Source organism: Bufo gargarizans, chromosome 2 (genome assembly GCF_014858855.1).
Source record: "Bufo gargarizans isolate SCDJY-AF-19 chromosome 2, ASM1485885v1, whole genome shotgun sequence".
Classification (NCBI taxonomy): Eukaryota; Metazoa; Chordata; class Amphibia; order Anura; family Bufonidae; genus Bufo; species Bufo gargarizans.
This window is the reverse complement of record NC_058081.1, coordinates 687079245-687091374: the sequence shown is the minus strand read 5'-3', so window position 1 is coordinate 687091374 and position 12130 is coordinate 687079245. Positions and strand designations below refer to the sequence as shown.

General features: G+C 48.5%; 1 protein-coding gene across 1 annotated transcript in view; it reads right to left on the bottom strand.

Moving 5' to 3' along the window:
- The window catches only part of LOC122926309 (alpha-tectorin-like), a 62288-nt gene that overhangs the window by 8913 nt on the left and 41245 nt on the right, over positions 1 to 12130 (bottom strand). Inside the window, exon 8 of the mRNA XM_044277682.1 lies at positions 895 to 1041. Coding sequence (XP_044133617.1) covers positions 895 to 1041 — 147 coding nt within the window. The remainder of the gene's footprint in view (positions 1 to 894; positions 1042 to 12130) is intronic.

Below are 12130 nucleotides of genomic sequence, written 5' to 3'. Positions count from 1 at the left end.
GATCGCAGGCGAAAATGAGGCTGCTGGGGGCATAATGGTGGCTAATGAGAGGCATAATGGGGGCTTATGAGGCATATGGGTCTAATGAGGCATATGGGGGCTAATAAGAGGCATAACGGGGTCTAATGAGGCATAATGGGGGCTAATGAGGCATAATGGGGGCTATTGAGGCCTAATGGGGGCTAATGAGGCATAATGGGGGCTATTGAGGCATAATGGGGGCTAATGAGAGGCATAATGGGGGTTAATGAGGCATAATGGCTGATAATGGGGGCTAATGAGGCTTAAGGACTGTTGATGGGGCTAATGAGGCATAAGGGCTGATGATGGGGGCTAATGAGGTATAAGGGCTGATGATGAGAGCTAATGAGGCTTAATGGGGGCTAATGAGGCATAAGGGCTGATAATGGAGGCTAATGGCATAAAGGCTATATATATATATATATATATATATATATATATACACATGCATACACGCGCGCGGTGTGTGTGTTTGAGCTTTAGGGTGCACACCCTAATGCAATAGGCTGCACACGCCTATGCTTCATATATGAGGCCTGTCACTGCCTCACAATGTTTATAATGTTTACTTTGCCTTATTAACATGCATTATTCACCAGACCAGACCAGTTTTGATGTTACTCATGACCATTATTACGTTACAATTACCTTATCTGTATGCACTGTTACGAGTCAGGGGTGTAAGGCATTTAGATTTTCTGCATGGTAGACAACTATGAGAAATTTTAATAGTTTTCTTTATATATTGTTTCAGTACGGACTACATATTTATTTGGCTTTTCGTAGCTATTGCTTGTTGCATTCTTGAGTTGTAGAATAGATGAGGATTTAAAACTATGGAATATAAAAGAACTGTTTAACTTTTGCACATACCAAAGCTGGAATACTGCCATCACCATCGCTAAGTCCTTCGGAGTTTCCACCTTGATTAGTCCCTGTTGTCCACTCGATCTCAGCATAGTTGTACATGACAAAGGTCATGGTTTCATCAGAGCTCAGGACAGCCTGAAACGTGTTCACCTACAAATGTGACATACAACATGTCAGAGTAGACAACTGCAGTAAGTTCTGGTTGGATCTACATTTGTAATGCCTTGTAGAGGACATCAGGGGTTATCAGCTGTTCTGAAGACACGTAGAAGGAAGGAAAGTGAATAGAATTCAATATTGCAGAAAAATATGTGCCAAACATTTTAGGAAGACAATCAAGATTAGAACTTGAAGAAAATCATACAATGACGTGATACTATGGCATAACACCATTATATAATGCCAAATAACATTACTAGGGATGAGCGAACCCGGTGAAATTCGGGTTCGCCCTAACTTCAGGTCAAAGATTGGGTTCGGGGCCCGAACTTGACCCGAACACCGAACCCAAACCCGGACCCCATTAAAGTCAATGCGAACCCGAACTTCACTTTATTATTTTCCTTTATAACATGTTTATAACGGAAAATAATAGCATTCTTAAGATAGAATGCTAAATAAAATGGCCATTGAGGGGTTAAAAATAATTTTAAAAAAACTCACCTCATCCACTTAATCGCGCAGCTGGTATCCTATTCTTTCATCAGGATCTGCAAAAGGACCTGCCATGACGTCACACCGCTCATCACATGGTGAGCGCGGTGATGTCATCGCAGGTCCTTTTTCAGGTCCTGAAGAAAGAAGAGGATACCGGATGCGCGATCAAGTGGATGAGGTGAGTTTTTTTAAATTATTTTTAACCCGTCAATGGCCATTTTATTTAGCATTCTATGTTAAGAATGCTACTATTTTCCGTTATTTTCCGTTATAACCATGTTATAACAGAAAATAATAAAATCACTCGAACCTGAACTTCAGTGAAAAAGTCCAGGTATGGGTACTCAAACTCGCAAAGTTCGGTACGAACCCGGACTTTGAAGTTCATTTTCGCTCAACCCTATGCATTACCTCTACATTGTAAGAAATTACAATGCCATGAAATATCTACTGCTATATAGTGACTATTTCCTACTTTTGACATCGGCAACGTGTAGCTAACGAAGGACGTCACATGTGGTGAGCTGGCTTAGTAGGTCTATAAGGTATTTGATAGGCTGTCTGCACATATATCCCTCGAGCGATTTATCAGAGTTGCCAAAAGAGATGATTATTGGCTTTCGGGGCAAGGATAGCAGTATTTCTCAAACTGCACAGAACCGTTCTTGTGCTGCTGTGGTGAAAGTGTATGGTGAGAGGACAAACGACACCATTGTGATTAAGAAACAGGGATACAACGGAGCACCACTGGTGTGAGAGGTGAACGTCGGCTACAAAGACGTGTGTCTAAAACAACAATTCAGAGAACCTTACTGCATATGCGGCTCCAAAGCAGACAGATGGCCACTGAACCTTAGCCAACGAAGTTGCATCGGCAGAAAAAAGAAAAGTCTTCAGGAGTATTGGAATTGGACCAATGCCTTCCCCGATGAGTCACATGTTTTACGGATGGACATTGACGTATCAAGGGAGAGATATCAGGGACATAAACACCCTGCAACCATTGCTGGAACAACTCAAGCTGGTGGTGGCATGAGTTCACCTATCTATGTGGAAGGCACTCTCAACTGATTTGGGTATGAATCCTTACTTCCAGATCAAGTACACCCATACATGCTGATTGTCTTCCCTGTTGTGCATGGGATCTTCCAGCAAGACAATGAGACATGTCACACAACTAGAAATGTCCGACATTGGTTCCAAGCACTACCCTGACCCCTAATTCCCCAGACTTGAACCCAATTGAGCATCTGTGGGACCACTAGTCATGCTCACTCTATGGATCCCCCCCACACCCTCTCCAGCAGCTGTGGGATGCGCTGCAGTCAACATGGCGCCAGATACCTGTGACAACCTACCAGGACCTTATGGAGTCCGTCCCCCCGATCTGTCTAGCTGCTGTCCGTGCTGCACATGGAGGTTACTCTGGATATTAGCTGTAGATCAGAATGACGTAACTTGACTATAAGTGCCATATAATGCCCAAACAAAAGTAGTGTCACAATTTCCTAACAGAATTTCACTTCAGTAGTGTCAAATAACAATTGTAAGCATTGCTGTATAGTGATATACAATACCCAGATAACACTGGCAAACAGTACTGATGCTATATATAATAGTGTGAAATATCTTTGTCAGCGTTTAGCAACATCCCTAGCAACCAATTGGAAAGTTGCCTCCCCCTTACTATATAAGAACCTCCCCAGCAGCCTTTGTATGCAGTATTTTGCAGATCTGAGAGAGAGAGAGCAGTGTCATTGCTGTGCTCTGTGCTTTCCTGTGTCATTACATTAGTTAGTTAGCTTATACATACAGTACAGACCAATAGTTTGGACACACTTTCTCATTCAAAGAGTTATCTTTATTTTCATGACTATGAAAATTGTAGATTCACACTGAAGGCATCAAAACTATAAATTAACACATGTGGAATTATATACATAACAAAAAAGTGTGAAACAACTGAAAATATGTCATATTCTAGGTTCTTCAAAGTAGCCACCTTTTGCTTTGATTACTGCTTTGCACACTCTTGGCATTCTCTTGATGAGCTTCAAGAGGTAGACACCTGAAATGGTCTTCCAACAGTCTTGAAGGAGTTCTCAGAGATGCTTAGCACTTGTTGGCCCTTTTGCCTTCACTCTGCGGTCCAGCTCACCCCAAACCATCTTGATTGGGTTCAGGTCTGGTGACTGTGGAGGCCAGGTCATCTGGCGCAGCACCCCATCACTCTCCTTCATGGTCAAATAGCCCTTACACAGCCTGGAGGTGTGTTTGGGGTCATTGTCCTGTTGAAAAATAAATGATGGTCCAACTAAACGCAAACCGGATGGAATAGCATGCTGCAAGATGCTGTGGTAGCCATGCTGGTTCAGTATGCCTTCAATTTTGAATAAATCCTCAACAGTGTCACCAGCAAAGCACCCCCACACCATCACACCTCCTCCTCCATGCTTCACGGTGGGAACCAGGCATGTAGAGTGTTGAGGAAGGGTTGAGACGGATGCATATATGTCCATGCATGCCCGCAAACCCGTGCGGGCATGTATGGTATATATGCATACATTAACCAACGCACCATGGGATGATGTGCGCAGATGTGCCCAGCATCTGCGCACGTCTGCCCATGGTGATCCCCAGGGGCTCATGGTGGCCCCTGTGGGAAATATGTGCCCCCTTATAATGTATGTAGGGGCCTTGTGCCCCCTTATAATGAATGTAGGGGCCTTGTGCCCCCTTATAGTGTATGTAGGGGCCTTGTGCCCCCTTATATAATCTGTGCCCCCTTATTAATGTATATACATGTGTATGGATGTGCCCCAAGCATCCATACTCATGTATATCATATAACCCCCCCCCCTACATGGACCCAGATGCATCAATGTGAATGTGGCCCAAGCATTCACATTGATGTATTCTGAGTAAAGGCGCCAGGATGACCGGATAAGGTCCGGTCATTCTGGTGACCTCAAAAGGATTCAAATTCTAATGAATTTGAATCCTTTTGTTCTAATTATCTGCAGCCCTGCTGGAGATAATTGAACATGATAGAGAGAGAGGAGACACCTCCGCTCCCTCTATTATGTGCATTCCGGCATCGCAATTACCATTGCGATGTCCGGAATGCTGAGAGCTACAGGCGGGAGATCAAAGGATCTCCCGCCTGTCTGCAGCGCGTCCCCGATGTGCGGGCCGGCGCAGTGACGTCATATCACTGCGCCGGCCCACGTGGATGATGAGGGCGCGCGCGCGCGCCCCTTGGTGGGCGGCGCAGCGCGGGAGTGCGGGCGGCCGGGTTTAAATATCCGGCGGCCCGGCACTCAATAGGTTAGTTAGGGTCTGGGCCAGGACATGAGGAGAGCGCGTCCTGCGCTCAAGTTGAGTTAGGATCGGGCCCCCACTGGAGAGCGCATCGGCGCTCAGGGCATCGGGACCCCCCCACCTTGTGAGCGCATCCTGCGCTGAGGACAGCCTGACCGGACCTCTGCCGCCCCTACCCCACCATGAGGAGAAAGCGCGATCGGCGCTCAGGAGGAGCGTAGAATCACCCTGGACATACGAGCATAAACATTAAGTATCACCCCCCCCTCCCTTAACCCTATCCAACCAACGAACCCTCCTCCATTCCTACTGCCCTGCTGCACATAACCCCTTCCCTGCCAGTACCCCTTAACCCCTGGCATATCCCTGACCCCTATCCTGCTGTGCCTCAACCCCTCCTGTGCCCCTGATTTAACCCTTACTCTGAGGTACCCCCTGAATACTGTGTACCACCCCTGGTTAACCCCTGCCACACCCCCATTCCCCTGGTTAACCCTTGCAGTTAGCCCCGCTGGTTATCCCCTGCAACCCCTGGTGAACCCCTGCACTGCTGCGCTGTAGAGCATGCTTCTGCTCTGCAAACAAACTGTAGGGACAGTATAGAGCTAGGCGGGTGGGTTGTAGGGATGAGCGAACTCGAACTGTATAGTTCGGGTTCGTACCGAATTTTGGGGTGTCCGTGACACGGACCCGAACCCGGACATTTTCGTAAAAGTCCGGGTTCGGGTTCGGTGTTCGTCGCTTTCTTCGCGCTTTTGTGACGCTTTCTTGGCGCTTTTTGAAAGGCTGCAAAGCAGCCAATCAACAAGCGTCATACTACTTGCCCCAAGAGGCCATCACAGCCATGCCTACTATTGGCATGGCTGTGATTGGCCAGAGCACCATGTGACCCAGCCTCTATTTAAGCTGGAGTCACATAGCGCCGCCCGTCACTCTGCTCTGATTAGCGTAGGGAGAGGTTGCGGCTGCGACAGTAGGGCGAGATTAGGCAGATTAACTCCTCCAAAGGACTTGTTTAACTGATCGATCTGCAGCTGTGGATCATTGAGCTGCTGATCCTCAATTGCTCACTGTTTTTAGGCTGCCCAGACCGTTTGTCAGTCACATTTTTCTGGGGTGATCGGCGGCCATTTTGTGTCTTGTGGTGCGCCAGCACAAGCTGCGACCAAGTGCATTTAACCCTCAATGGTGTGGTTGTTTTTTGGCTAAAGCCTACATCAGGGTGAAGCTGTCACACCAAGTGCATTTAACCAGCAATAGTCTGTTTATTTTTTGGCCATATACTACATCAGGGGCAAGCTGCGCCTGTCACCAAGTGCATTTAACCCTCAATGGTGCGTTTGTTTTTTGGCTAAAGCCTACATCAGGGTGAAGCTGTCACACCAAGTGCATTTAACCAGCAATAGTCTGTTTATTTTTTGGCCATATACTACATCAGGGGCAGGCTGCGCCCGTCACCAAGTGCATTTAACCCTCAGTAGTGTGGTTGGTCAAGCTATCACACCAAGTGCATTTAACCAGCAATAGTCTGTTCATTTTTTGGCCATATACTAAATCAGGGGCAAGCTGCGCCCGTCACCAAGTGCATTTAACCAGCAATAGTCTGTTCATTTTTTGGCCATATACTACATCAGGGGCAAGCTGCGCCCGTCACCAAGTGCATTTAACCCTCAGTAGTGTGGTTGGTCAAGCTGTGACACCAAGTGCATTTAACCAGCAATAGTCTGTTCATTTTTTGGCCATATACTACATCAGGGGCAAGCTGCGCCCATCACCAAGTGCATTTAACCAGCAATAGTGTGGTTATTTTTTGGCCATATCCCAGTCTAATTCTGTCACTAAATCCATACCGGTCACCCAGCGCCTAAATACTAGGCCTCAAATTTATATCCCGCTAAATCTCTCGTTACCGCTGTCCTGTTGTGGCTGGGAAAGTTATTTAGTGTCCGTCAAAGCACATTTTTTGTTCTGGGTTGAAATACAATTCCCAATTTAGCAATTTAAAAATTTGGTGGTTTCTGCTGTATCAGAGCTATTTGAAATCTATCCCTAAAAGGGTATATAATATTCAAGGTGCACATAGGGTCATTCAGAATAACTTCACACACCCGCTACTGTGCATTTCCAAGTCTAATTCTGTCACTAAACCCATACCTGTCACCCAGCGCCTAAATACTAGGCCTCAAATTTATATCCAGCTAAATCTGTCCTTAGTGCTGTAGCTGGGCGAGTTATTTAGTGTCCGTTCAAGCACATTTCTTGTTCTGGGTTGAAATACAATTCCCAATTTAGCAATTTCATAATTTAGTGGTTTCTGCTATATCAGAGCTATTTGAAATCTATCCCTAAAAGGGTAGATCATATTGAAGGTGCACATAGGGACATTCAGAATAACTTCACACACCCGCTACTGTGCATTTCCAAGTCTAATTCTGTCACTAAACCCATACCTGTCACCCAGCGCCTAAATACTAGGCCTCAAATTTATATCCAGCTAAATCTGTCCTTAGTGCTGTAGCTGGGCGAGTTATTTAGTGTCCGTTCAAGCACATTTCTTGTTCTGGGTTGAAATACAATTCCCAATTTAGCAATTTCATAATTTAGTGGTTTCTGCTATATCAGAGCTATTTGAAATCTATCCCTAAAAGGGTAGATCATATTGAAGGTGCACATAGGGACATTCAGAATAACTTCACACACCCGCTACTGTGCATTTCCAAGTCTAATTCTGTCACTAAACCCATACCTGTCACCCAGCGCCTAAATACTAGGCCTCAAATTTATATCCAGCTAAATCTGTCCTTAGTGCTGTAGCTGGGCGAGTTATTTAGTGTCCGTTCAAGCACATTTCTTGTTCTGGGTTGAAATACAATTCCCAATTTAGCAATTTCATAATTTAGTGGTTTCTGCTATATCAGAGCTATTTGAAATCTATCCCTAAAAGGGTATATAATATTCAAGGTGCACATTGGGTCATTCAGAATAACTTCACACACACACGCTTCTGTGCATTTCCAAGTCTAATTCTGTCACTAAATCCATACCGGTCACCCAGCGCCTAAATACTAGGCCTCAAATTTATATCCCGCTGAATTTGAATACAATACATTGGGCCAAATAATATATTTGTTGTTGTGGTGAACCATAACAATGAGAAAAACATCTAGTAAGGGACGCGGACGTGGACATGGTCGTGGTGGTGTTAGTGGACCCTCTGGTGCTGGGAGAGGACGTGGCCGTTCTGCCACATCCACACGTCCTAGTGTACCAACTACCTCAGGTCCCAGTAGCCGCCAGAATTTACAGCGATATATGGTGGGGCCCAATGCCGTTCTAAGGATGGTAAGGCCTGAGCAGGTACAGGCATTAGTCAATTGGGTGGCCGACAGTGGATCCAGCACGTTCACATTATCTCCCACCCAGTCTTCTGCAGAAAGCGCACAGATGGCGCCTGAAAACCAACCCCATCAGTCTGTCACATCACCCCCATGCATACCAGGGAAACTGTCTCAGCCTCAAGTTATGCAGCAGTCTCTTATGCTGTTTGAAGACTCCGCTGGCAGGGTTTCCCAAGGGCATCCACCTAGCCCTTCCCCAGCGGTGAAAGACATAGAATGCACTGACGCACAACCACTTATGTTTCCTGATGATGAGGACATGGGAATACCACCTCAGCATGTCTCTGATGATGACGAAACACAGGTGCCAACTGCTGCGTCTTTCTGCAGTGTGCAGACTGAACAGGAGGTCAGGGATCAAGACTGGGTGGAAGACGATGCAGGGGACGATGAGGTCCTAGACCCCACATGGAATGAAGGTCGTGCCACTGACTTTCACAGTTCGGAGGAAGAGGCAGTGGTGAGACCGAGCCAACAGCGTAGCAAAAGAGGGAGCAGTGGGCAAAAGCAGAACACCCGCCGCCAAGAGACTCCGCCTGCTACTGACCGCCGCCATCTGGGACCGAGCACCCCAAAGGCAGCTTCAAGGAGTTCCCTGGCATGGCACTTCTTCAAACAATGTGCTGACGACAAGACCCGAGTGGTTTGCACGCTGTGCCATCAGAGCCTGAAGCGAGGCATTAACGTTCTGAACCTGAGCACAACCTGCATGACCAGGCACCTGCATGCAAAGCATGAACTGCAGTGGAGTAAACACCTTAAAACCAAGGAAGTCACTCAGGCTCCCCCTGCTACCTCTTCTGCTGCTGCTGCCTCGGCCTATTCTGCTGCTGCCGCCTCGGCCTCTTCCTCCGCCTCTGGAGGAACGTTGGCACCTGCCGCCCAGCAAACAGGGGATGTACCACCAACACCACCACCACCACCTCCGTCACCAAGCGTCTCAACCATGTCACACGCCAGCGTTCAGCTCTCCATCTCACAAACATTTGATAGAAAGCGTAAATTCCCACCTAGCCACCCTCGATCCCTGGCCCTGAATGCCAGCATTTCTAAACTACTGGCCTATGAAATGCTGTCATTTAGGCTGGTGGACACAGACAGCTTCAAACAGCTCATGTCGCTTGCTGTCCCACAGTATGTTGTTCCCAGCCGGCACTACTTCTCCAAGAGAGCCGTGCCTTCCCTGCACAACCAAGTATCCGATAAAATCAAGTGTGCACTGCGCAACGCCATCTGTAGCAAGGTCCACCTAACCACAGATACGTGGACCAGTAAGCACGGCCAGGGACGCTATATCTCCCTAACTGCACACTGGGTAAATGTAGTGGCAGCTGGGCCCCAGGCGGAGAGCTGTTTGGCGCACGTCCTTCCGCCGCCAAGGATCGCAGGGCAACATTCTTTGCCTCCTGTTGCCACCTCCTCCTTCTCGGCTTCCTCCTCCTCTTCTTCCACCTGCTCATCCAGTCAGCCACACACCTTCACCACCAACTTCAGCACAGCCCGGGGTAAACGTCAGCAGGCCATTCTGAAACTCATATGTTTGGGGGACAGGCCCCACACCGCACAGGAGTTGTGGCGGGGTATAGAACAACAGACCGACGAGTGGTTGCTGCCGGTGAGCCTCAAGCCCGGCCTGGTGGTGTGTGATAATGGGCGAAATCTCGTTGCAGCTCTGGGACTAGCCAATTTGACGCACATCCCTTGCTTGGCGCATGTGCTGAATTTGGTGGTGCAGAAGTTCATTCACAACTACCCCGACATGTCAGAGCTGCTGCATAAAGTGCGGGCCGTCTGTTCGCGCTTCCGGCGTTCACATCCTGCTGCTGCTCGCCTGTCTGCGCTACAGCGTAACTTCGGCCTTCCCGCTCACCGCCTCATATGCGACGTGCCCACCAGGTGGAACTCCACCTTGCACATGCTGGACAGACTGTGCGAGCAGCAGCAGGCCATAGTGGAGTTTCAGCTGCAGCACGCACGGGTCAGTCGCACTACAGAACAGCACCACTTCACCACCAATGACTGGGCCTCCATGCGAGACCTGTGTGCCCTGTTGCGCTGTTTCGAGTACTCCACCAACATGGCCAGTGGCGATGACACCGTTATCAGCGTTACAATACCACTTCTATGTCTCCTTGAGAAAACACTTAGGGCGATGATGGAAGAGGAGGTGGCCCAGGAGGAGGAGGAGGAGGAGGAGGAAGAGGGGTCATTTTTAGCACTTTCAGGCCAGTCTCTTCGAAGTGACTCAGAGGGAGGTTTTTGGCAACAGCAGAGGCCAGGTACAAATGTGGCCAGCCAGGGCCCACTACTGGAGGACGAGGAGGACGAGGATGAGGAGGAGGTGGAGGAGGATGAGGATGAAGCATGGTCACAGCGGGGTGGCACCCAACGCAGCTCGGGTCCATCACTGGTGCGTGGCTGGGGGGAAAGGCAGGACGATGACGATACGCCTCCCACAGAGGACAGCTTGTCCTTACCCCTGGGCAGCCTGGCACACATGAGCGACTACATGCTGCAGTGCCTGCGCAACGACAGCAGAGTTGCCCACATTTTAACCTGTGCGGACTACTGGGTTGCCACCCTGCTGGATCCACGCTACAAAGACAATGTGCCCACCTTACTTCCTGCACTGGAGCGTGATAGGAAGATGCGCGAGTACAAGCGCACGTTGGTAGACGCGCTACTGAGAGCATTCCCAAATGTCACAGGGGAACAAGTGGAAGCCCAAGGCCAAGGCAGAGGAGGAGCAAGAGGTCGCCAAGGCAGCTGTGTCACGGCCAGCTCCTCTGAGGGCAGGGTTAGCATGGCAGAGATGTGGAAAACTTTTGTCAACACGCCACAGCTAACTGCACCACCACCTGATACGCAACGTGTTAGCAGGAGGCAACATTTCACTAACATGGTGGAACAGTACGTGTGCACACCCCTCCACGTACTGACTGATGGTTCGGCCCCATTCAACTTCTGGGTCTCTAAATTGTCCACGTGGCCAGAGCTAGCCTTTTATGCCTTGGAGGTGCTGGCCTGCCCGGCAGCCAGCGTTTTGTCTGAACGTGTATTCAGCACGGCAGGGGGCGTCATTACAGACAAACGCAGCCGCCTGTCTACAGCCAATGTGGACAAGCTGACGTTCATAAAAATGAACCAGGCATGGATCCCACAGGACCTGTCCGTCCCTTGTCCAGATTAGACATTAACTACCTCCCCATAACCATATATTATTGGACTCCAGGGCACTTCCTCATTCAATCCTATTTTTATTTTCATTTTACCATTATATTGCGAGGCTACCCAAAGTTGAATGAACCTCTCCTCTGCCTGTGTGCTAGGCCTAAATATATGCCAATGGACTGTTGCAGTGGTGGCTGACGTGAAGCCAGATTCTCTGCTATGACATGCAGACTGATTCTCTGCTGACATGAAGCCAGATTGTCTGTTACGGGACCTCTCTCCTCTGCCTGGGTGCTGGGCCTAAATTTATGACAATGGACTGTTGCAGTGGTGGCTGACGTGAAGCCTGATTCTCTGCTATGACATGCAGACTGATTCTCTGCTGACATGAAGCCAGATCCTCTGTTACGGGACCTCTCTCCTCTGCCTGTGTGTGTGCTGGGCCTAAATATATGCCAATGGACTGTTGCAGTGGTGGCTGACGTGAAGCCTCATTCTCTGCTATGACATGCAGACTGATTCTCTGCTGACATGAAGACAGATTCTCTGTTACGGGACCTCTCTCCTCTGCCTGTGTGTGTGCTGGGCCTAAATATATGCCAATGGACTGTTGCAGTGGTGGCTGACGTGAAGCCTCATTCTCTGCTATGACATGCAGACTGATTCTCTGCTGACATGAAGCCAGATTGTCT